The following is a 27,077-nucleotide window of genomic DNA, read 5'->3' as shown; positions in this document are numbered from 1 at the left end:
CTGACATAGACACAAGTTGTTTGGTAGAGAGAGGTAATGTTTGGGGGGGAGGGAGACTTAACTGACTGGTAAAAGAGATAATTTGGTGTAGTTTTAAGGAACAATTCATATAAAAATATTCTACAAAAGCAGAAATATTTGTTCATGCTTCAAAACCTGATTAACCCAAGGTGCTGTGCTAAATCAGAGAAGAATTTGGCTTTTAATCCATGTAGATAAATTAGCTGCCATTCTTCATTTTAAAAATTATCTTTCAATTTTCTAAATATCCTTTTGGAGAGATAAAGTCTTCCACTAATTCCCACAACCCCCAGGATGAAATTATCAATTATACTTATAAGGTCAGCAATGTAGCTGCATATTGACATACCGCCCTTTGCGGTAGACATTTTTATAGTTTTTTTTTATATTCTTGTTTTTATTGCATTGTCGGCCATCCAGAGTTGATTGGGTAGTGAGATGGGCAGCATATAAATTTAATAAAATATTCTGTATAACTCTGTATCCTGAGTACAGTATGTATACATCTTAATTGGTAGGATATGGGTAAGAGTATGTTGTCTTCCAAAATTATAGATCCTTGTTTACGCAGAATAATAAGAGCACACTTAGAGCAAAACTGAGCTTTGGTTGTACCTGTAAGATACTAAACAAAATTGGCAAAGCTGACTGATACACCCCTTACTTCAACTTTATTTTATGAAAAAGCATTACACAAAAGTTTCAATAGACCAAAGTTACGATAGGCAGCAGAAATCAGTACCTATAAGCATATCTTATAACCGTAACATATGGAAATTTGGAAAGCAAGAGGATAAAGTAGTACAGAACATGAATGAGTAAACAAAATGAAAACAAAAATAAGCTGTGTGTCTAAAAAAGTAGGAGGAAAGGAAAGCATAGATCTAAAGTGGCCTGATTGTAAGCAGAAGTGATTTATTTTATTTTATTATTTTATTTTATTTAATTATAAATGGCTTTTTTGCGGAAAGGGGAAGAAAATGCTGTTTTCTGGCAAACAAAGGCCTAAATTGTGGTCACATGACTTCAGGATGCAACAAATGCTCATAAAAGCGGGCCAGTTGCTGAATGCTCAAAATATAATCACATGATTGTGAGGGAGGGGTGGCCATTAGAACCTTAAGTCATAAGTAGCCCTGGAGAGGTGCATTGTAATTTTGAATAGTTGCTAAGCAACCAATTGTAAGTCAAGGACTACTTGTATATTTTTTTTAAAAAAGACAGATGAAATAATTAGATACATCAAGTGATGCCAGATACAGAATCTGGAAAGATTCTTTTCTGGCTGTGTCAAAAGTGATTACACAGAAGAAAAAGATAAAAGACTAACAAAAAGAATAAAAATATGATTGTGAGAAAAGTATAAGACATTTATGAAAAGATATGGAGTCATTTCCTAACATTCTGAATGGAAGGTAAATATCAATATTAGGATTCAGGAAAAAATGAAACCAAATAAAAATTATCAAAATGTTGAATGGTTTAAGTGGACAAGCACTGAAGTTTGAACATGGTTTGCTGACAGAGTGGCCGTTTAATCCATACATGATTGGCAAAATGCTGTTACTGCTTTCCTATAAAAAAAGGAAAGGTAGCAAGAACGAATGCTAACAATGGTTTATTACTTGTGCCCCAAAAGGGCTTTGGCAGGACTGTGATTGTGACTGTAGGGTACAAAAGATTATGACAATTTGTAAAATTTGGGGAATACAATCTGACATTATGCCAGAGAGATCTGGGGATTTCAAGAGATTACTGTGAAAAGTATGAATGTGAGAAAATATTCCACAATGTAAAGAAACCATATGATAAACGAAATGAGTCTGACAGAATATTATGCACAAACATGGAATCAAGGTTGGCTGTTGAATGGAATACAGGTGGCATACAATGGGAATAAAGCATGAGTGAGAATAAACAAGCTGTTTTACAATTGATTGGTACTGAGCAGAGAAGCTGAAGCTCAAATACTTTGGCCACCAAATTAGAAGAGAGGACTCACTGGAAAAGGCCTTGAAGTTGGGAAAGACTGAAAGGAAAAGGAAAAGGGGACTGCAGAGAATGAGACGGTTAGATAATGTCATCAAGGCAACAAATAATTTGGGCAAACTGTGGAGAATAGGGGGTCCTGGTGTGCTAAGGTGCATGGGGTCGCAAAGAACCAGACATGACTGATCAACAACAAAAGGGAGTAAGGCCAGGATGGTTGTTTAATGCATTTGTGGATAACTGTAAAAGGGATGCTTTGAGTGATGTTAGAAATCCCATGGAATTGGAGATCTGAAGGTATATGTACTGCACTTTTGAATGCAGATGATGCCAGGGTATTTGCTAAGAAGCCTAATGATTTGCAGTGAATGTTAGATTGATTCTATGATGCACTAAGGAAAATGTACCTGACATTCAATATACCAAAGATCAAGGCAGTCATGTTTGCTGCGTAAAGGCAATGAACAATTATAAATATGCTCCCCCCAATATATACAGACACAAATATAAGCCAATTTATAGACCAAGTAGATGAATTGTGTAGTTTAGCAGTATTTTTATTAAGACATGAAATGGAATGGGAAATTTTAAGATATGCAAATACTGTTAAAAAAAAATCAGAGGTATAATAGCAGCTTTTTGGAGTAACACGTTATTAAAAGGCTCAAGTTTTGTGCAAAAGAATTAATGGACTCAAGTTTGACATTGGGATTCAAAATAAGGACCAAGTAATATTAGAACATCCTAACCAATTATGTGTAAGGCAACCTTTAGCTTCTTCAAAATCTCAGACAGCCCAGTATTCTTGCACATCCTCCTGCAACTCTAATTACTACCTGTTTCCCTCTTTATTATGCCTTCAGCTCTACCAGATGTTATGCTGTGGCATCAGCAACCAAGTTACTTTATGAAAGCCTGTACATTTTCCCCCAAAATGCCTGCAGAGTTTCTACAGTATCAAATGTCCAAAGATCTGTGATCCTCTGATTACAATCTCAGCTGGAGGGAGAGAGGGCAGATCACGGAAACTAGGTTGGCAGGAGGATGAAAACCACATTTCATTCAAGTCCTGTAAGAAGTCCCATCGAGTTAAATTACCCTCAAGGAAAAACGGAAGAAAACGACACTGAAATCAGAGGGGGTTGCTTGAAAATTATTTCGGCTAGGATGCACACAGTTGCTCATCCCTCCCTCCCCATCCTATCATTTTATTTCAACATCTCTAACTACGTGCTATAAAACGAGAGTTGTCGCTCCAAATATCTGGAAAACTCAAAGGTTCAGAGGGGAGAGCCAACCCGCATGCACACCAACCACGGGCACACATTGGTTCCCTACCTTCACAATCTGGTGGTAGCCTCCTACATACTGCTGTCGGGCAAACACGGCAGGCAAGGAATGCTCCATCGTAAGTTCAAAGAGCGCGTTTCTCAGTTGATGCCCATGCTCTGCAACACAAAACAGGCGAAAGAGGAAGAAACGCGCCGGCTCGGAGCTCCGCCTTTTATGGATTGACGGTAGAGGCCCGCCGGGAGGGGGCGGGGCTCTGTTCGCCCAACCTTTCGCTCTTGCGCCGGCCGCGATTCTTGGCAAGTTGCTCCAAGTATCCGTGAGTCACTCGCCAGTAAGCATGACTTGCTGGTTTTTGTTTCCCCTTGCTCTTCGTCACAAACCTGACATCCCAACTTCAGATTTCAGGACTGTACTTTGTGCTTTGGGGCAATTGCAGACGCCCCAGCATGTACCCGTCATCCTATAGCACAGGGGCCTCCAACGTTGACAACTTTAAGATTTGTGGACTTCAACTCCCAGAATTCCCCAGCCAGCTGGGAGTTGAAGTCCACAAAAGTCTTAAAGTTGCCAAGATTGGAGACCTCCGCTATAGCAGAAATTTCCAAGCGGAGCTGGGCCACAATTCTGCGTGTCCACCGCCCGTTCAGAAGTGGTAGCCATTTGAGTTCAAGAAGGCTTTGCTCATTCATTCCAAGAAAATGGGTACAGAACTGCAGCCTTAGTAGAGCATACAGGGAGCTAAGCCTGGTTTGGAATGCAAATCCCATACTCCCCAGCCAGTAGTTTCAGAGTTATGGGAAATGGATTCTAATAGTTCTATCCGGTCCTCAATTGGCCAAAGCTGGAATGTGCAGTTTGGCACTGGCATAAAAAAAGGCATGCTTTTATAAATTCTCTTGAGGATTTGGGATGTTAATCTCTTTGGACAGAGCTGGAAGTCTGGCATTTTTTCCTCCTAAGAAAATACTGTGAAATCAGAATGTTTTCCCACCAGAAGAGCAGAGGCTGCGTTCATTGGAGACATTAAGTCAAAACAAGACAAAGTACGTTATAGCTTAGAATGATGCATGTGTTCATGTCACATGTCAAGCTGTGGTTTAGCATGATTTATTGAATGAGCCTCAGTTGGCTGAGTTAATATACCATGTTAAGCTTCTGACCAACTGGATACACAAAACACTATGAAGCAAAACTAACCAAAGTATGCTATCAGAGAAAATAACAGACAGTAAATTTTGTAGAAAAATATCATTTATATAGAAGGTTTTTTTTAAATATTAACAGTTATTGAGGCACACTTTTTCTGAACTAAAGCCTGCCTCTTCACATACATCCCAGTGGGTAATCACAGGTCTGCATACACAAACAGGATAAAGAAAGAACAAGACCAAACAGATGCAAATTGTGAGAAGTTGACAGAGAGCTAACATATATACAGGCAGGCATACTGGCATCAGAATAGTTGGCAATAAAGCAATGGCTGTGATCAGACAGTGTGGTTCACTATGGGTAAATAACTACTGCAAAGTGCCCATGCAGCCCTTGCAGCTGATTTACAGGAGGCTGACAGAGAGGGAAAAAATGTCCAAATACATTATCCTGGGTTCAAAAATGAACAGCAGTATAAAATGTATTATATATACCTTGAAATATGCTAGTTAGCATTATGGAATAATATGAACACCAGATAAGCCTTTGGGACATTGGACGATGGTGGAAGCTGCAATCACACTGTTAAAGCCCAGTTCCTAATTACTTTTGTCAATCAGAAAATTGTCTCTAATATCATAACTTTTTACAGACACACACCAACACACAAGCCAACATGGACACCTCCACACCTGATGGTGTACCACAGCTGATAGGAGAAGAATGCTTTGTTGATGAATGTATATTTATTCCTCTCTTTAATTAAAAAAAATATGTAAAAGAAAATTAAATAGGAATCTTCTATCATATCTTTCATTTTCTAAGAATGCTTCCAGGTCCAACAGCCATTTACAGAAAGCAAATATATTGGGTGGTGCGATCCAGCCAGACAATGGGACAAAAGTAAGGTTGGGTTGGATTACAGAATGGGGTGGATCACAAAAGTGTCAGGAAGCAATTCTTAACAGCTGGCTTCTGGTGAATGGGTTTTTCGTGACTGCTTATCTCCCAGTAAAAGGATGCGATGAACAGAAAATCTTTCCTCCTTGGCACCATTTTTTTGGGGAAAACCCAAGATCTTAAGCTATGAATGAGGTCCTGTGATTCCAAAAATTCCTTTTCCTTGCTACAGGGAGTGTTCTTCATATGGCTTAATCTCAATTTAATCTGCTGGATATGTATGTACACATCAAATGAAGAAAAGTATTGTATTTGCTGGTTTTCTTCATCTGAGTTATTGTTTACTAAATTATTTTCTACAAATGAAACCTTTATATGATATCCACAATTTAATATAAATCAATTTTATCTACAAAGTGATTTTAACTTCAAATTGCTAAAAGGAAGTTTAATTTCAACTAATGGTGGCTAGGGTCAGGAGATGGGAAATATATAAAGCTTCACATTAGGTAGTAGACAGTTTTACAACTGACAAATATTTGTAGCACTCAATGAACTTGTTTTAATTAAGCATTTTCTGCCACCTTCCTGAAATTGCAGAACAGAGGGAGACACAAAGGGATATAAAGCACTGCACTGTATGAAGGTTTTTAATCATGCTATTCTGTTTTAAACTGATATTCTCTTTTGAACTGGGTCAGCTCTGCCGGCAGGTGCATGAAAAAGCAAAAGAAAAAAAAAGAACAAAGCTTATACAGCAGCAAGCTCCTAGATCAAAAGGACACAACTTCAGTTATGCCATAAATATAAGAAAGGAGGAACATACGGTTAGTCCTCAACTTACAACAAAATTTAGGACCAAAATTTCTGTTGCTCTGAAAGAGTGCAGTTAAGTGTACTCTATGTTATGACTTTTGCCGTAGTTGTTAAGCAAATCACTGCAGTTGTTAAGTGAATCATACAGTCATTGAGTGAATCCAGCTTCCTCCCTTGACCTTGCTTGTTAGAACCCAACTGGGAAGGTCGCATCTGATGATTTCATGATCCTGGGATGCTGAAATAATTGTAAAAACATGCTGGCTGCCAAGCACTCAATTTTGATTCCATGACTGTGGGGAGGCTGCAACAATTGTGAGCGTGAGGATGTAAGTCACTTTTTTCAGTGCTGCTATAACTATGAATGGTTGCTAAAAAGTCAGGACGCAGTCACAACCATGGGATCTGAGCCTCATGGTTTTCTGCATTGCATTACATATAAAAAGGGGCAAGGCTTCAGATGCAAGGTGGTGGGTGGCATCATTTTTAACCCCTCCCTGCAGAAACTTCTGGATAGATTGATAGATAGCAACATTCCATGTGTGTTTAAGCTTTAAAGCATTTCACAGTCATTAACTCAATCGTTCTTAGTGCAAGCCAGCAAGGTAGAGCAGTTTTAAACAAGTTCTATTTTTCAACTAAAAGGCTAGAAATTCTTGGTTTGTTTAACATCGCCAAGTGAACTGATCTGCAATACTAGCTATGTTTTTATGCAGGGTTGAACAATTTAGAGGCATTCGTATTGCAAGACAGAAACGGGGCTAAAGGGATGCTTAACACATTCATTTACACTCTTATTTTTTCTTTTTAAAAAACCCACTGGCAATTTCCTCCCCAAATTTCAGTGACATATGTATAACAATTGCAAAATGGGGCGTACAGCTGTCAGTATTCCAGACTGACCAACTTCCGGTATATCACATAATTCTCACATAAAAGCAGACTTCTGCTTTGGACCTATAAGAACTCATGGGTTTTTCAGCTCTCTGCCTTATAACTAGGGTAGTGGTTCTCAACCTTTTTAATGCCGCGACCCCCAACCGATTGTAAGTCGAGGACTACTCAACTGGTGCAGCACCGTTTGCAGAATGGGAGTTTTGGCGGGCTCAGCAGGGCAGAGACAGCCTGGACAATTCCTATTGGCTTTTGAAAGCCAATAGAATTAGACTCTATTCAAGAGAGTCTATTCTATTGGCTTTCAAAAGCCAACAGAATAAAAGGGAGTAGCACAGCTAAGGAAAAGGGGGAAAAAATGGCAGACTGCGTTGTTTGGCGACCCCCGTGAAATGGTCGTTCGACCCGAAATGGGGTCCTGACCCACAGGTTGAGAACCACTGAACTAGGGCGTTCCGATTAGTATATAGTGGCAGGAAAAAAAATAACGTAGGGTTTTAACTTTTGAAGGGAGAGACAGCTACTACCTTTGGTGTAACTTGGGGTTTTATCTTATTGTTTTTTGTTTGCTGGGATACTTTTGTACCATTTGGGCTTCATCTGATGAAGATTGTGTAACATTTTTGCCAATCTTAATGATATCCACACCTGGTTCCTTTATTCCATCTTGCAGAGTAACGGAATCCTTTTCATTCAGTTCCATTTTTCTATTTTGGTTAGGGTTGTAAGTTGATGTGAGTTTGTGAAAGAGAGTGATAAACTAGCTGGTGCCTAATCTAAGGAGTGCTAAGAGCAAGGCAGAAGCATCTCTGAGCCTGGTGCCCATCTCTGTCGGTGGGGTTGATATACTGAATGGTATGATGGAGCCTTTAGCAATGACGGTAGAACAAGCTAGAGTTGGGGAAGATTGGGGGAGTGGCGAGAAGGGGCAGGCAAGGCTAATAGGATGGGGATGGATAGAGGGAGATATGGTAGGAGACAGAGGGTGGACCACTCTTGGGGAAGGAAACCTCAGAATTTAGTATCAATGTTGCCTTCTAGACCAGGGGTCCCCAACCCCCGGTCTGTGGACCAGTACCAGGGCGGCATGCCAGCAACCGGTCCGCACAAGCAAAGCCCCACCTGCGAGATGCAGGCAGCACACAAAACCATGCACCCTCTGGTCCACAGAAAAACCTTTCTCCACAGAACCAGTCCCTGGTGCCCCAAAAGTTGGGAACCTTTGTTCTATCTAATCTAAACCTTTGAGCTATACTCTGAAGTCAGTTAACCAGGACTCCAGAAATCCTGCTGCTGCTTAATGTATTGTCAGCCTGTAATAAAGCTGGCCTCTTCCAGAATTTAAGTGTGGATGAGAGACGTAATCTTTTTTGTATCAACAATAACATTGCTGGGCTAGGGGTGGATGTTATGATGTTATTTATTTGTTTTGTTTATTTATATGATTTATAAAGACTCCCATCTTATACAAGTCATTGGCTGGCATGCAAGGATTGAAGCCCCCCCCCATATACACACATGCACATACAGACACACAAAACTCCCATAATATAACCCCAGGCATCCAAAGACAAACAATAACCAGACTCACAGGGGGAAAAAAGCACAGCAAAGCTCATCTAAACACCTGACCCAAATGCCTGGGGAAACAGGTAGGTCGTCAGGGTTTGTTTGGTTTTGTAATGTTCATTGTATTTTATAAAATACAAAATATTTCCATAATACCTACATAGACTAACAACCCTTCCCCAAGCTAAACATGATAATCTTTAAAACTCATAGCATATTTCTGTCAAAAGCTCAAAAATTTTATTAAAATGGACATTTCTGGGATATTTCTGGGTTTAAATATATTAAAATGGTTTCAAACAGATTTGAGATTAATTAAAATTGCAGTTAGAGCATATTGAACTGCCTAATTAATGTACCTGAATAGATAGACATTAGGGTTTTTTTGTGAAAATTTAAATTGAGGGCTCAGTGATTATGTGATATTATCATGTGATCATCTGGTATCTCTTTGGAATGGTATTTTAATAGATAGGTATATAATAAGAAAGGAGAATATTTGTAGCTCAGGGTTGACATGAGGGGTCACTGGTGAACTTGGTTGTTTCCTTGCAGACATTTCATTAATCCAAACTAGGAAACATCATCAATGCTAATCACTAGCAGTGATGATGTTACCTAGTTTGGGTAATGAAACATCTGCAAGAAAACCAGCAAGCTCAGAGAGCCCAAAGGACCCCATAGATAGATAGATAGATAGATAGATAGATAGATAGATAGATAGATAGATAGATAGATAGATAGATGAAAGAGAGAGAGAGAGAGAGAGAGACAGACAGACAGACAGACAGACAGGTCTTCCATGCCTTTCAAAAGGTTAAGAGGGTTGAGGCCATTCAAATCTTCATGGGGACGCCATGTAAGACAGGTGCTGCCACTGAGAAGAAACCACTCCAGGGTCCAACTAGATGATATAAGCCATCCAGAGTATACCCTCTATACTCGATCTGGAAGGCCAAACAGAAACAATGGGAGACATATGGTCCCACAAAAAGCCTTGCCCTATGCCACGAGACCTTTGTAAGTAATAACCAGCACCTTGAATGGCACCTGAAGACCTTCTAAAGCCAATGCCATTCACAGAGCAGTGGTGGTTTGGGAGCATAATGAGAAATTTTTGGACCAGCTGCAGCTTCCAAGTGTTTTTCAAGGGCAGCCCCATCTAGAGCGCACTGTAGCAATCCAAACAGGAGGTGACTAAGGAATGAATCACCATAAGCAAGGTCTCCTGGTCCAGAAATGGGCACAAGTGATGCACAAGATGAAATGGTACAAAAGCTTCCCTAACCATGGTTGCCACCTGCTCTTTGAGCAGGAGCAGAGAGTTTAGGAGGACCCTAAAACGGTTTACCAACTCTGTCAAGGATGTAGAAATAGTCCTTGACTTAAGACCACAATTGAGTCCAAAATTTCTGTTGCTAATTGAGACAGTTGTTAAGTGAGTTTTGCCCCATTTTGTGACCTTTCTTGCCCCATTTTATTGTTAAATGAACCACTCTAGTAGTTAAACTAGTAACACTGCTGTTCAATGAATCTGGCTTCCCCATTGACTTTGCTTGTCAGAAGGTTGCAGAAGGGGATCACATGGCCCCAGAATACTGCAACTGTCACAAATATGAGTCAGTTGCCAAGCATCTGAATTTTGATCACATGATTATGGGGATGCTGCAATGGTCACAAGTGTGAAAAATGATCACTTTTTTCAGTGCTGTGGTAACTTTGAACAGTCACTGCATGAACTGTTGTAAGTCAAGGACTTACAGGCAGAGTTAAAGATGGAAAATCCTGAGAACCAGGGGGCCTTAAAATCCACAGCTGCTCACTCTTGCCAGGATTGAGCTGAAGTTTTTTTCTCCTTTATCCAGATCCTCACAGCCTCCAGGCATTGGGAAGGGATCCTGACAGCATCAAATGTTTGGGCCAGGCTACAGATGTATAACTGGTTTCATCAGCATACCAGTTATTAAATAAGAAGTTAATAACATTTTGTCATTCATACACACACGCACACATACACATTTTTTTAAAAAGTACAGTAAAATTTTCTGATAAATATAACAACCACAAAAAAAAAAAAACTAAAGCTTTATGTCTAAGCCCATTTCAGCAGCCTGGATTTTAAATCCTTCTTAGAAATATATATTGTTTTTGATATTTATCTGAATATCCTCCCTGTTAAACAATTTTAAATAAAATGTATCACCTCTTCCCAGAAACTATATGCAAGCATATAAATGCTATAACAGCCTTCTGTGGAATTTTCACAATGCCACTCCTTTTGCATTGTGCAAACTGCAGTGGCAGCATGACAATGCAAAAATAATTTATCAAAAGGTGCTCACTAAAGTTCCATTGTGTGTGAATTCTTTTCCCCGTTAGACATTTCCTGCCTGGTAATATTAATTCTCTGAAACAATTGAGCAATTTCTGTATTATACATCCTATTTCTGTGCTCAATTACATTTACTAGGAAAGGTCTTTGGACCCAAAATAAACTTCAGCCTTTTCAAGAAAAATTCTTAGAATTATAAGATGATGCTACTGGATCAAGCGAGTGGCTGAGGAAGATCACACATAGACCTTACCTAGCACTTCTAGCAAATAGTATTTGCAACATGATGTCCTCAGTTTTAAGAGATGGTATACAGGTCTACTGGCTGACTGATAACCTTCTTTGTCTAGTTCCCATCTAAAACAAAACTGGTTTTGAGCCCCTGGTTTGAACATTTTTATCTGGTTGCATTTGCATCCAGATGTTCTGGCCATTAATTTCTTTCAGTCTTTTAGCCTGTGTGGACAATCAAATTAGTAATTCAACACATTCAAAGAGCACCAGATTGAGGAGGGCTACTGGCATCTGGAAGATAAAATGGAGTGACAGCCATATAAGGAAAAAGCTGCCACAATTTTTATATATATAGTCAGCATTTCAGCTGTTGATTAAAACCATACCACCACCACCACCACCATCCCACTAATCCTGCTCAGACTGTCTGTAATTAGCACAGCATCTAATTATAGCACCCTGGACTTGCATGAGGCACCTCCAGGGCTAAGGCTGGAACTTGGCCTAATATCATGAGTCCTGAACCAGTTTCTTCACTATCTGAAGTCAAAAGCTGAGGAAATAAACTTGGCCTGAATTTCATGACATCAAAAACTGCTATGCTGATAGGGTTCAATCACCTGACTCACTGCTGAAATAGTCATTTGTTCCTCAGAGGAGACTCCTCCCTTTCTGAACTAGCATTAAACTGAAGGCCTATAAGAAAGGAACTTCTCAAAGAATGGAATTCCTTCTCTTCAGACGATGACGGCCTAGCTGGCCCTCGCACGCTGGCCTTCTGAGCAACAAAAGATTATAATTGCCATTACAGGTAGTCTTTGACTTACAACCTCAACTGAACTCAAAATCTCTGTTGCTAAGCAAGACACTTAAGTGAATCGTGTAGTTGTTAAGCGAATCTGGCTCCCCCCCCCATTGACTTTGCTTGTCGGAAGCCAGTTAGGAAGGTTACAAATGGTGATCACATGACCCCAGTGCAATTGTCCTAAACACATGCCAAAAGTACAATTTTCAGCATTTCTCACTAATGAAGTCTGGATGTTGTAGCACAGCAACAACTAGAAAATTAGCTTCTCCCATATAGTTAGGCTGGCTTATCAGGCTAAATCATAGTGATTTATTGTGTTTAATTTTGACTTAACATACTGTATGAACCCAGTTATTATATTTAATACCTTGGCTTTTATATGACTCCAGATGAATGCATCTTGTTCCACTAACCATTTTTAAGTGAGATAACCTACAGTGATGCGTAACTGAGGTCTGTGTGTCTTGAGCGCTCATCATTCTCTCTTTGAATGAAAAATTAATCCTTCAGTTTAAGAAAATGTGCAGACTGGCCTTAGCTTTTCCTTTACATTCATTTTTCAATGTAGTGCTCTTCAAAATATGTTAAATAAGAAATCTTTATGGAAGAGGGCAACCTAACATATATGGAGGACATTAGAATATTAATTTTTATTTAAGTATAATGATATTTGAATATGAATAGTCTTACCAACTTGGTCAAGTTCAAGAACGAAATAAGAAACACCTGTGGACTTGAACAGATCCTTCACCTACATAAAGCACAACATTTCAATAAGATTAGCAACTAGAATTTTTAAAATATACCCTCCCATTTTGCAGGTTAGGGTATACTATATTATAATACTATAATCAATATACAGTGAGAACAATAGCACTTTCTTCTTCTCTTGTACCATTTTTCCTGATGAAGTGTTAAATAGAACTCAAATGTCTGTATGCCATTCAAATTTACTTACTAACTTAAATATAACTTTTGAAATGATGAACAGAGTTATCTTTCTTTTAAAACATTTTTTATATTTTAAGGTATTGTGGGATAGGTTTTATAAAGAAAATTGTGTGAGCTTGCTGTTTAGAATAATAGAATCCACAACATTTTAATAGGGACCATGCTTGGCTTCTAAGGTATGTGTCAAGGATGGAACCGCATAAATTTCATGAAATTCATATTAAATACTCTTTCCCCACTCCTTTGGGTCACAAGGTGTTGGAACCCCAATAGGGTGATGGTGTCATTTAGACTGCCATTTAATCATTATATTATTGTTATTGGTTTATGTTTTGTGGATTTTTTCTGAAGTTTTGCTGAATTTCCTGTAAGCAGCCCAGAATCACCTTGCATCAGTTGGGCAATCATCTAAATATTTTAAATAAATATATAAATCAAATACAGTTACTGTGTGTTCCTCTTTGGCCCTATACTTCAGGCGTTTTCTATCCTTTCACACAAAACCTCACAAATGGAAAAACCATTTGGTGGCCATATCTAATATTTTTGAATGCCCCACAGGGCCCTCCAAGCAAGGGCACTCAGAGCCACATGTGGGTAGCCCATCAATTGAATAACATATGCAAAGAGGCAGAATGAGACAACTTGGTGCAGACAACTCACTGCAGACAACTCGCCATGGACAGCTCATCACGACCAACTCACTGTGGACAACTTAACAATTCTACTTAATTATTAAAAATAAATTAAAAAAATATTTTAATTTTTGCCATTCACATTTCATTCTGTCCCTCCTTTTGCATCCTTTCTTTAATGATTCTATTCTACTATTTCTTCAATTTTAGTGTAATTTTTGTCCTGCAGTGCGTTGGCTGCGGCAAGTTGACCATGGTGAATTGTCATAGACTTGCAAAGAGGGGGAGTGGCCTTTTGCCTTTGCAGTGACTTTAAATCATGGAATTTCCTCTCTAGGAATTGATCCTTTCATATCTTTTTCATTCTTAGATTAAGGCAGGCGGTCTGCTCAAGAGGGCTGGCATTCCCCTGGTTGCTTCCTTCCCAGTCACCTGAGTTGGATCAGCATAAACAGCGCTGAGAATGTAGTTTTTATTTAAAATTTATTTGGTTAATTTGAATTAAAGTGAAGATGTTTAGCTCAGCAGATTGCAACTTCAGGGTTGGGTTTAAAGGCAGAGATACAATCACTGAAATAAATAAAAATGCACGTAAATATAATTCATGGGTCTCTTCTAAGATAATTAAACTGGAATTCTACCCATTCTAGTGAAATAAAATAAATAGATGAAAATGACTGGTGGTCAAGTCTAATTGTATATTGCTTAAAAACATCTCCTATATTCATTGGATCTTTCTTATTAATAAGCAAATAAAAGTGTTTTTCCTTCCTGTAAGCAAGACAAATATCTTATTACAGATAGTCTTCCACTTACAGCCATTCATTTAGTGACCATTCAAAGTTACAATGGCACTGAAAAAGTGACTTAGGACTGTTTTTCCCACTTACGACCATTGTAGCATCCCTATAATCATGTCACCAAAAATCAGACACTTGGCGACTGGCATGTATTTATGATAGTTGCTGTGTCCTGGGCTTATGTGATCACTTGTTGTGACCTTCTGACAACCAAAGTCAATGGGGAAGTCAGATTCATTTAAAAACCTAATATAATAACTGCAATGATTCGCTTAAAAACTGTGGCAGGAAAGGTCGTAAAATGGGGGAGGGGGAAACTCACTTAACAAACTGTCTTGTTTAGCAATGGAAGCTCAATTGCGGTCATACAGTAAGTCAAAGACTACCTATAGTGCACATTCATCTTTAAGATTTATAAAATGGATTTCATTGATTTCATATATAAGAGATTCAGAAAAACTACAGCTTGCATTTAGATTTGTTCAGCAGAATTAAAGCATAAAAAAATGTTTTACTTATTCATTAGATTTGTTTGCCACCCATCTCACCTCAAGGCGACTTGTTAAACTGTTTCCCTTTTCAGACTATTTAAACTTCATATTGCAGCTAATATTTTTAGATAAAATAAGCAACAACTTGCCAAAATAAGCCATTAAATGGCCCATGCTTAATCTAATAAATGTCATCATCATAACTCTCCTGCCAAGATGGCCAATGCTAGGTAGGAAGGCCGCTAAGAAATTGTGGAAACTGTTGACCTATGCATCTGAACAATTTGGAATGATTATATAACAAGAACAGAGAAACACAGAAAGCTGCCACAGACAGTCTACATTTTACCAACTCAGTATCAGGGCAATGAATTGCCAACATTCTCTAGTGTTTCATTTAGACCAGAGGTGGAAAACTATGGCCCTTTGATGACTTGTGGACTTCAACTCCCAGAATTCCTGAGCCAAAGGATCATAGTTCCCCGCTCCTGATTTAGATACACATTCTGCATCAGAAAACAAATGCATTACCTTTGCACAGAGTTTGCAGGTGGTATCGCTGAAAATCATGAGACTGTTTTCATCAATGAGTGTCTGGATCGCTAATTTCCAGTCTTTCTTATTAATAGCAGCCTCCACATTTTTTCCTTTGCCATAAATTTGGAATGCCTTATGAGTAACATTTTGGGTGGCTGCAAGAAAAATAAATATTATTATTGTAATGAACCAGATTACAGCTCTTTTCCTGAATTTGATACCATCCAGATGTATTGTGGCAGCCATTTCCAGAATTACTAACTGCGAAGTCCAAGAGTTGGAATATGGAGGGATTAGGGAAGCCTAGGTATCAAGAAAGTTTACTCTTAACCCTCAAAGTAAATTAAAAGACACTATTAATTAGAGTGGGTCTAGCCAAGCCATGTGAGATTTTGTTTAGATGCATTGTTTTTTGCTTCTATAAAACCTGATGGAGGATTTTACTTAGACTCCCAGAGTATAGGAATTTAATCAGTAAAAAAAAAAATGTAAGAAAAAAAGTTAAAGAAAGATAGATTAAATGTCAGTGCGCAGGAATTACATCTAACATTACTGGGAGTAAAAGGCCCCCAAAAGTGGGCTAAAATTTTTGGTATAGGGGATATGGATGTTTTAAATTATTCTTTTTTTAAAATAATGTAAAGTCTACCACTGTAAGGTTGTACATAACTCTAGAAAGACATTTGCAGCATTACATACAGCTAGAGCCATAGAAGTTTTTATGATATGTCTTAGTGGAGACATATAAAAACCCCCTCTTTACGACTCTGTAGTCCCTATTTGAGGTAGAGTTGGGCAACTGGATGGAGCTGAGCATTTACTGACTGGATGCCCTTCCTGACATCTACACGGACTTTACATCACATATTTTTTCTTGCGCCCTAGGAGAGAAACATCTGCTGCAATCTAGGATTGAACTCTCAACCTTCCAAGTGGGAGGCGAGCTTCACCACTAGGCCACCACTATGCAGTCCCATTTTGATACAGGAACTAAATTGTGCATTGGATGCACTGATAGCTGACATGCTTTTAATGGCTAGGAAAATGAAAGGGGTGAGTTATTGACTATCTTGTTATACCTTTCCCACAACTGAATTTCTGAAATCCTTTCCTTTCCTTCATTATTTCTTTCCTTTCCTTATTAATATATCTACTTTTCTATTAATAATCTAAATTACAAATAAAGATACTGGTGCAATGGTTAGAATGCAGTACCGCAGGCTACTTCTGCTGACTCCTGACTGCCAGCAGTTTGGCAGTTTGAGTCTTACCAGCTCAAGGTTGACTCAGCCTTTCATCCTTCTGAGGTCGGTAAAATGAGGAGCCAAATTGTTGGGGGCTATACATTGACTCAGTAAACCGCTCAGAGACGGCTGTAAAGCACTGCGGAGTTGTATGTAAGTCTAAGTGCTATTGTTATTGGTATCTGTTGAAAGGGCGGATTTAGTCCAGGTTCACATACTTTTAGTGCATTTGGTCTCCCTTATTTCAAGATGTCCAATGGAGGTAAACCTAGAAATGTAGTTGGATAAAATTATCAATATATCCACAATGAGATGGAAGTCAAGAAGTAAAGATTGTGAGTTTTATATGTTTTGTGCTGCTTATTAAGAAATACTGTTATTAATGTGGCTGCAAAAGAGGAAAAGGATGAAAATTATAGATAATTTTTCAGAGTAGATATTGTGATGTAGCTTGATGTCACAATGACGACATTCTCCAGAAAGTATCATGAACCCCTTAGGCCCAAACACCACAATACAAGCATGATGCGTTAATCATAGCCAGCTGAGCATTTCCATAAGGTCGCCACTGGCTTCTCTTCTGACAGGTATACAGGAATTTAGTTATACAGCTTCAATTAAAGTTAATTGAGTTGTTTTTGTGCACCTAAAGAAATTAGGTTTTAACCTTGAGACATTTCTATCAGTATTCACAATCTAAATTACACATTCCTAGTGGTAGAACAAGATGTAGCCAAATAAATCCAGTTTTTCCAGAATACGCTCGGTTTTGTTCCTTTGAAATAACTGATGTTCTGATTGGGTAAATATTTAGGTAGATCGGGGACAGATTTACAGTCAAGAGAAGTCATTACTTGCAGGTTTGGTCTATTGAATCGGTACCTCAAACCATTTGTGGATTTCAGCAACCAGAGTGACAGCAAATTTTGCAGTGGCAAAACTGAAAAGTTTAGCTTTCAAATCTTGATGTGTGGCTACGTCAGACAATTGAGACTATTAGATGAGAACTGTTGAATCTCGGTGTACTTTAACATAGAATGTCTACTATTTGGGGCTATTTTTTTCTTAATGATTTCATGTTTCCATTAAAAAAGCGCAATAGAGAGGTCAGCTGTGATTTTGAGTAATAACACTCATGAGGTGATTGTAATTTTTCTTCCCACTTAATATCCTGTCCCTGGCCTGACTAATTCTTCTGCCCATTTACTGTTGAGCTACTATTACATCTACAAAAACAAGAAAGTTAGTTCTTTCCTTCTTCAAAATGTTCAACAGTGGTTGGATGATTTTGGATCCTAAAATTAATGGTCTTTTCTTATATGGTTTGTTGTATTAGCTCACATTTAAAAGTGGAAAGACAGTAGAGCTGTCTTTGGGGGGGGCGGGCTGCTGGTCATTCTGATAAACAGGGTCAAGGAAATATGGCCTAAGTCCCACGCTGACATACAACAAATCCAGGATGCCAACTGGAGAAGTGGCAAGACTAATATTGATGCTTCTGACAAAATAATTGTCTCTGATCTACTTTAAAAAGTGTAAATAAGCCGCAGGACAACTGATCTTAAATATTCTATACAACGTATAGCCTGCAAGTACAAACATGCACCCCGTTGGCACTGAGTTTAACTCAAATGGACAGGACAGTGCCAAGTAGTTTACTATTTATTTATTTATTTAAATTAGAAATAATAATTACAGGATATTTATTAAGTGTAAGTACCTTTTTGTTTTAAATTTGAAAATTACCTGATTACATCTGTCATACTTTCAAAATAATACCCAAACTATGTTGTTGAAATACAACTGCCTCTTTTCATTCATAAAGGCTCCTCCCCTTTTTATCTGCACTCACTTGATTCCTCATTGATACTGTTGTATCCTCTCTGCTTTGCACCATATGGGAAAAGTCGAATGCTCTCTATGCAAAAGGTTTCTTGACAGCACCTGCATATGACTGTGTTTTGAATCAGAACAAAAGAATATTTTATGCCAATTTTCCATTTCCTGTTGCTTAATATATTAGGACTTACTTATCTAACACCTGCTGACATAAACATGCCCAAATTATAGGCATTTTCTATTCAAGTTAGGAGTATGAAATTCTGCTCTTTGCACTTTCATACTTCCTTTTTTAGGTACCACTTCAATGCTGACATGAAAAAAGATCCCCTCCTTTTCCAAGGCATTTCCTTTAAAAAGCCTAAAAACGCCTTTCAGTGAAAGAAACAATAAAAAAACTAGCATTTACAAAATGGCAAATTGTTAGTAATAGCCACAAAACTTCAAAGGACTAATTTGACAAATAAGCAAAATGTATTTGTTTATTTGCTTGTATCCTACTGTTATGCTGCTGATACAGTTCTACGGAGAAATAATATTGAGTCTGTCGTTTCTACTTCTTTAACTGTCTGGTTTGGCACAACAACTAAACAGAACTCCAACGGATAGTTAGGACTGCAGAAAAAAACCACTGCAACCAGCCTGCCTTCCATAGAAGACCTGTATATTGCACGGATCAGAAGGAAGGCTGAGAACAAAACTGCAGACCCGTTACGTCCTGGACATCAAATGTTATATGTTGGGAATATTTGGGCAAGCAGACTTATGCTATTAGAAACACTTCAGTTGGAATACAAATGCCCCATGCAGCCTTACTTTGGCACTTAAGCACTAAAAAGAAAATATAGAAAGTGGTTGGATTCACATGTCATGTATTTTTTTAAAAAAAATGTTAGCTTCAATAAAGGAGAATATTTGTAGCTCAGGGTTGAAATTAGGGGTCTTTGTGCTCTCTAAGCTTGGTTGTTTTCTTGCAGATATTTCAGTGTTTCGTTGCAGATAAGCACTGATGATGTTACCTAATTTGGGTAATGAAACATCTGCAAGAAAATAATCAAGCTCAGAGACACCAAAGACCCCTAACCATTCAAAATTATGAAAGTCTTGGGAAAACGTAACTTATGAACTTTACTCACTTTATGATCATTGTACCTCCCCCATGGGCATGTGCTTGCAACTGGTTGCAGTCTCCTGTGGTGATGTGATTGCAATTTGTGACCTTTTTTTTTTTTTGCTGATTTCCAACCAAAAAAGGGGCAAAAAATGCCCATTGGAGAAATTGGATTTGCTTAACCACCACTATAAAAATTGTCATAAAATCAGGTCCAATTTGACTTATGATCGCAGTGACTTACAATGGAAATTCCAATCCCAATTGTGGTTGTAAATCAAGTACAACTATTTTTTTTTTTTTGTCTTCTGCCAGAAAAGAAATTACATCCTGTCAGCATTAAGTTTCTGAGTGAAGGAGGGAACTGGAATTTAGGATAGACAACAAAGGTGCTCATAAGAGAGTTAAATAATGTAAGTAAATTTAATCTCTAGAGCCAAAGGGGTTATATTTTATGACAGTAAAGAAAATCAGCAGAGTTGGTAAACTGTTGGCAAACTTTGAGAACTGGAGGTCTGGTAAGGTCTCAGGGAAGAGCAAATATTGTCTTCAAGAAAGAAAATTCCAGGAAACCATAGACTTTCAGCTTGACATCTATACCAGGTGACATCCTCAGTTTATCAAACATTGTGTTTGCATGCTACAATTAACAAGAGGCAGTATGAGATTGTTAGAAACAAATCATACCAGTTAACCTGGGCATCTTTTTTTTTAACAGAGTAGATCAGGGAAATACCATAAACATACAGTAATATACTTGAACATCAGCAAAATCTTTGACAGAAGACTTTCATTATATTCTTCTTACAGTGATAGAATAGTACATTGTGATTAGGTGGATTTGCAAACAGTGAATGACCAGGTTCAAGGTGTGCTCATCCATAGCTCTAAATTAACTTGGAGGGAAGAATCAGATGAATGGGCAGGTCATTCACCTTTAGGAGGCCTGCTGAGTTTTGCACCACTGAACATAGTTTATTGTTTATTGTTCATTCACTAGAGAAGCATCATATACACCACACAATCAAAAGATTGATTGAGACGCATGTTTGCTGCCAAACATGCACACACCAAAGTAACCACATGGCATGGCTTTTTAAACATGTGTGGGTTGCTATGTTGCCTGAACACAAAACAATAGCAGATTTGAAACCAGTATTGATACTGGCTGAGGAATTCTGGGAGTTGAAGTCCACAAGTCATAAAAGGGCCAAGTTTGAAGACCCCTGCACTAAACCATCAGCCTTGATTAATGAGACATATATAACAGTTGCTAACAAAGCAGCTTTTTGATCTTAGCATGTTGCATTGCATCCATAGCTATCTGGTCCCTAACTGGGGTGCTTCTGCTTTGGGTATAGCAGATGCGTTTGGGAAGAAAGAAAGGTGCCCATCTTTCTACCAGTGTGTTATTTATTATATTCAATGGCCTTTCTTTGTAACCAGCCTCTTGGGATTTTCTTCCTTCAAAACCTGTGCTCTAGGCCAGTGGTGGCGAACCTTTGGCATGTTTGCCAGAGGCGGCACTTAGAGCCCTCTCTGTGGGCATGTGCGCTGTTGCCCCAACCCCGCCTCCCCCTGCAGCCCCCTCACCAGTAGCCCCCCAGAGGAGAGTTGACCCCAGGCGCGGCCCGCACAGAGCAGCGCAGCCAAGGACATGGCAGCCGGGCAGCGGGGACAAGACTCCACCCTTGCGCCCTGTCGCACTCAAATGATGCGAAGCACGGGCAGAGGGCATGGCCGCCATGGCGCTGCTGGACCGTCTGGGCGATCTGCTGAGGCAGGCCATGGAGGTGGTAGATGGCCCTGTGGGCAGGCGGGGCGGGGGATGGAGGGGGGTGGGGGCATTTTTTGGGCATTCAGCCTCTAAAAAGTTCGCCATCCATTGCTCTAGGCTGAGCTGCAAGCCCTGAGAGTGGGGAAAGGGGGAAAGAGCTTTGAGAAATTCCAATGTGAACATAATTTGATCAACTCTAAAACTCTTGATCTTTGTGATCAAGAAGAAACCACTTGTTTTGTCCACCTGTTGTGAGAAAGTAACATTTTATGTTGTGTTGGGCTCTTTGGAGAAGGAGGAAATAGGAAGATAAAGAAAGAGTACCTACAAGACACTGTTGTTTATCATTCATAAAAGATGCAGTTTTGGGGGGAAAGTGCTGGGAGGAAAAAGCAACATTGGATTAGAAACAGGTTCCGAGAGCTTTAAGACTGAGGAATCTTTTTTATTAAACTTTTCCTCCTTAGCCAGATTTCTGGATGGATCAGAGGGGGAAAAATCAGGTAAGTTGCAAAGAGCTGGATCCACAGAACATTTATTTAACAGGCAGTGGGATAATAAAGAAGCAACTTGCTTTGAAACACCTTCTGTAAAATGGATGATGCATTTGCACAACAGGCTTGTCCATGATTAATATGACTATAATTTACTGAATCCAATTTGCAAACCTCTCCATTGGGCCATCAACTATTTGCACAGGCTAGAGTCATACAACATGCTAAGCCATGGGTGGCTAGTGTGTATATCCTGTGAATGCAGCCTGCAGCTGATGTCAAGCATCAGGCCAGCTATGATTTGTCTGAAAAAAAAAAGTGGCTGAATTCACACCGCACGCCCAGCTAAAAAGCCAACCAAACTCGGAGCTTAACCCATTTCACTCTTTTTCTCGTCAGCATCCACTTCGCCAGCCAGCACAACCCACCTTCGAAGGGCGTGGCGCTGCTCCGCTGGTCCTCGGGTGCCTGGTGGACAACTCTGCCCTTCCGCGCTGAGTTGCCCATGGCCGGGCTGGTCGGCTCCAGAGTCCGTCTTCCCGCTCCTCACGACCTCTCCTGGCCGCTAAGCGAAACGCCAGGTGTCCGGAACGCTAGACTCTCCCTTTTCTCTCTCCGCCTGGCAATTGATCTTGGGCTGGGAAGAGTCCTGTAAAAAGCGGAAGAAGCCCGAGGTCTGCGACGCTTGCAGCTTTTGGCCTCCGCCTCGCCGAGCGGAGTCGCGGCTTTCCCTGCCGCGGACCCCGGCAGGCAGCGGGAGCGGGCTTGACGGTTGCGAAGGGAATAGAATCTAAAGCGAAAGAACGACGTTCTGAATTCCGAAAGGGATCGTGCGACCCCTGCTGGAGGAAAGCGTGTAACTGAATTTGCAAGGGAAGAAACAAGGCGACGAGCACAGTAGAAGCCAGCCTGGGCTTGTTAAAAATGGTTAGATAAATCATACCAAGGCAACTAGGTCAGGGGTAGGCAAACTTGGCTCTTTTATGACTCGTGGACTTCAACTCCCAGAATTCCTGAGCCAGCATGGCTCAGCTTGACTAGCAAATCAAATGACACAAAATAGCTACTTCTAAAATTGGGGGTGGGGGGGGGAGCAGGAATACCCAAGACTAAAATTGCAGACATTTCTTTGTGTACTGTTAATGTGCACAAAAGAGTAAAATAACATCTCAAGTTCTTAACACATGGATTGCCATGTAAGTTCTCGTAATCCTAATGTAGGACAAAAGCATGGAACAGTTATAGTTTCCTTTTGGAAGAATTGGATCTAGGACTCTACTGATTCTCGACTTACAGTTATTTGTTTAGTGATTGTTTATCAGTCACTTTTTTCAATGCTGTTGTACTTCAGTCAGTTTTCACACTTAACAACCATAGCAGTATCCTCATGGTCATGTGACCAAAATCCAGGTGCTCGGCAAATGGCCTGGGGTTATGTGATCACCATTTGTAACCTTCACAGGCAGCTTTGGACAAGCAAAGCCAAATCCAGTAAGTCGGATTCACTTAACAATCACATGATTCATTTAACAACTGCAGTGATTCCCTTAAAAACTGTGGCAAGAAAGGTTTGTAAAATGAGGCACAATCAGTGGTGGGATTCAAATATGAGAACAACCGGTTCTCTGTATGGATGCCACTTCCGGAAGTCCATTCTGGGCCTGGCCAACAAAAAATTAGCTACTGGTTCTGCCGAAGTGGTGCGAACCAACTGAATCCCACCACTGGGCACAACTCACTTAACAACTGCCTCACTTAGCAATGGACATTTTGGGTTCAATTGTGGTAAAAAGTCGAGGCCTACCTGTATCTAGAATACAGGTCTCTGGCCTTTTGTGACACATAGACATATTCATAAATTTGAGATGAGAATCCATTCCATCTATGATTAATGATTAAAAATCATTGAATTCATGTGATCTGTTGTGTCAGGTGCTATCTACATTTCATTTGGCAGGCTTAGTCAGGTAGAATAAAAGCAGTTATTTGTAAAATGAGGTTTAAATGCCAAAAAATGGAACTCAGTTAAAATATTAACATATGCAGAATATTTATTTTCCACGTTTATATACTACAGAATCCAGAGACTCCTGCTGTTTACAACTGAAAGCATGAACTTTTTTTTAACAAATTTTTTTTTATTGAAAATTTTTAAAAGTTTTTACAAATAACAACAAAAAAACAACAAGAAAAACAAAACAAAACAACCCTCACCCAACCTCTCCCAAACCACCCCCTCCATCCCCCCCCCCGAGCTTCCCAGAGCTGAATATAGGCTTAATTAAAATTTTAAAAAACCTAAACAAATTTTTACAACTTATAAAATAGTTAATAATAAAATATATATGACATAAACGTTAAGGGAAAAAAATACTTAAAAAGAGAAAAAAAGAAAAAAGAAAGAGAAAAAGAAATAGGAAAAAGAAAAAAAAGAGAAAACAATCTATAAAATATCAACAAAATTTTATTAAATTTATATAGGTGAGGAAAAATAGGAACAATACAGGTATGGTAAAGGGAGGGGTAAAAGGAAAGGGGGAGGGGAAGAAAATAAGGAATTAGGGTAAAATAAGGATAGGTATAATCACATATTTCAACAAACAAGCAACCGTCCAGATCATAATAATGAGCAAATATCATAGTCAACCATTTTTAACAAAGCTTAAACTGTAACATATTAAAAACAATTAGTAAACAAATACATTGATCTATTAAGTAAACACTACTAATAAAATCTCAAAAAAAAAATCCTAACAATCAAAAGTAACAAAATGAAAATCAGTAAATCAGGAAAAATAATCATATCATCAAAATGTTAGTTAGAACTCGATTAAAAATCAGTCATCTATTCTAAAATATTAAATCCTTCAAGTTCTAACGTGTCTCTAACCATTGATAAAATTTTTCCCAAGTTCTAAAATAAATTGAATCATCTTTTTCTTTCATTTCTAATGTTAGTCTATCCTTTTCTGCACACTCTAAAATTTTGGTAATAATAATCTGGTCAGATGGTAGATTCTCATTTTTCCAAAATTGGGCAAGTACTATCCTTGCACCAGAAAAAAGATGCAATATCAAATAGTCATTCTCTTTGCCATAGTTAGGTCTTAATGTTCCTAACAAAAACAATTATGGTTTAAATTCTATTTGTAGTTTCATCATCTTTTCCAACATCTATGGATCTTAGACCAATATTTCTTAGCGATAGGGCATGTCCACCAGGCATGGTAATAAGTGCTTGGCTGTTGTTTACATTTCCAGCAAATATCCGAAACATTTTTAAACATTTTCGCTAAGCGAACTGGTGTCATATGCCATCTATAAAACATCTTATATAAGTTTTCTTTATATGCTATCGCTTTGATAAGCTTAATATTTTTATCCCAAAGTTTTTGCCAGTCTTCCAAATCTATAGAATATCCAAAGTTCTTTGCCCATACTATCATTGTTTCTTTCACTTGTTCTTCTTCCATCTTCCAGTTTAAAAGAAATTTATAGTTTTTTAATCAAATTCTCATCTGTTTTTAACAAAATTTTATCCAATGGGGTCTGTTCTTTGTAAAAACCAGTCAATTTTATATCTTTTTCGTATCTTGTTTGAATTTGCAAGGACCACCATGTCAAGTCAATACCTTGTAGTTGTAAAGTTTGCCTCTCCTTAAGTTTTCCCTCTTTGTCTAAAATGTCTTTATAACTAACCAGTTTGTCATAATTAATCAGATTTGGATAAGCAAATGCTTCCATTGTTGAAAGCCACTCAGGTATTTCATGTATATTTTGTTTAATTTTCTCCCATTCTGAAAGTAGTACGTTTCTTATCGCATGATTTTGAAAGTACTTATGTGCTTTAGATTTCTCATACCATATAAAAGCATGCCAAACTAGCTGAAGGTCATGTCCCTCTAAATAAAGCAATCTTTTATTTCTCAATACAACCCATTCTTTAAGCCAAAGCAAAATAGCCGCTTGATAGTAAAGTCTCCAATCTGGAAGTCCAAAGCCCCCTCTATCCTTAGATTCTTGTAACAATTTACATTTGATTCTCGTGGAAGCATGAACTTTTAAAGACCCTGGAGAATAATTCTATCTGGGCTGCCTTCAGAAATGAAGCCAGGATTGTCACAGATTTGTAGCTGTTCTACAAAGCAGAGGCATCCACCAAACAGACCGGACTGTCTCTGGGTTCTCACAAATGTCACCAGATATAGCATGAGAGCCTGCAACATTTTCAGATAGAATGAGCCTACAAGATGGGTCAGTACTATATAAAAAATCCTGCAAATGCATACAAGGCAAGGGTTTAACAGTCAAAAACAACAATGTGAATTGCATCCAAAAGCCTTGTGGCACAGTTCAACACCCACAATATTGTTATAATGGCTCTCATAGGTCAGCATGCAGGTTGCTGCATTCTTCATCAGCTGTAGCTTCCAAATACTTTCCAAAGTTAATTTCATGGACAGCATATTGAAATACAGTACAGGGATGTTGGTAAGAAAATGAGTTATATGCCTTCTCACTCAAGCCACGGCCTCCACCTGCCCATCATCAGCATGAATCCAGGAAGTACCCAAGTAGCTGATCTGTCCTTTTAGAAGAAGTCCTATATATTGTCTGGAGTAACCACTGAAGCAGAGAATTGGAGGATATCTGGATAAGCAGCAGCTCCACTTTGTCTGGCTTCAACCTTGGCTTACTTTGTTCTAACCAGATCTACACAGCTTCCAAGGACTCTCCAGTCTCTAGTGATGGTCTACAGTAGGGTTTCACCGATATACTGGTGATATCTCCCTCTGGTATCATTAATTTATCCCAGAAGCCTCATGTAGATGTTAAATACTTAGCAAAGTGAGAAAATCAGCCCCTGTAGAACCCTGTAATGGAATGCCCAATGGGTCTGATGTTACCACTACTGTCTGGTATTGCCTGGTTAGAAAACAGCAGAATTTCTGAAAACCACATCTCCAATCACTGTTGCTGGCTGGCAATCCAGAAGGATATCATGGCTGAAGGTATTGAAAGCTATCAAGAGATGAAGCCGGACCAAGAGGAGTGCACTCCAGTCATTTACAGCAATTTACCCTAACTGAAAAGGATCCAGATAATTTCCTCTAAGCCTAAGGCATTCTATAATTGGAATGATACCATCTGCTCAACAACCTTGTCTAAAGAGGGAAAATTGGCATCTGGTTG

General features: G+C 38.9%; 1 protein-coding gene across 3 annotated transcripts in view; it reads right to left on the bottom strand.

Annotated features, from left to right (window-relative positions):
* The window catches only part of TXNRD1 (thioredoxin reductase 1), a 49,086-nt gene extending 26,444 nt beyond the window's left edge, over positions 1 to 22,642 (bottom strand). Inside the window, exons 1-5 of one of the 3 annotated variants that reach the window (XM_039338208.1) lie at positions 22,313 to 22,642; positions 18,516 to 18,617; positions 15,414 to 15,574; positions 12,696 to 12,756; positions 3,349 to 3,458 (exon numbers count right to left, since the gene is read on the bottom strand). In XM_039338208.1, the coding sequence (XP_039194142.1) occupies positions 3,349 to 3,458; positions 12,696 to 12,756; positions 15,414 to 15,574; positions 18,516 to 18,617; positions 22,313 to 22,391 (513 nt within the window). In that variant the 5' untranslated portion in view covers positions 22,392 to 22,642. The remainder of the gene's footprint in view (positions 1 to 3,348; positions 3,459 to 12,695; positions 12,757 to 15,413; positions 15,575 to 18,515; positions 18,618 to 22,312) is intronic. The other 2 variants (XM_039338209.1, XM_039338210.1) reach the window with 2 other exon arrangements.
* Positions 22,643 to 27,077: the final 4,435 nt, after the last annotated feature.

This window comes from Crotalus tigris, unplaced genomic scaffold, assembly GCF_016545835.1.
Source record: "Crotalus tigris isolate CLP2741 ecotype Arizona unplaced genomic scaffold, ASM1654583v1 scf7180000017694.5664430, whole genome shotgun sequence".
NCBI lineage: Eukaryota > Metazoa > Chordata > Lepidosauria > Squamata > Viperidae > Crotalus > Crotalus tigris.
The sequence above is the reverse complement of the archived record's forward strand: the minus strand, read 5'-3'. Positions and strand labels throughout refer to the sequence as shown.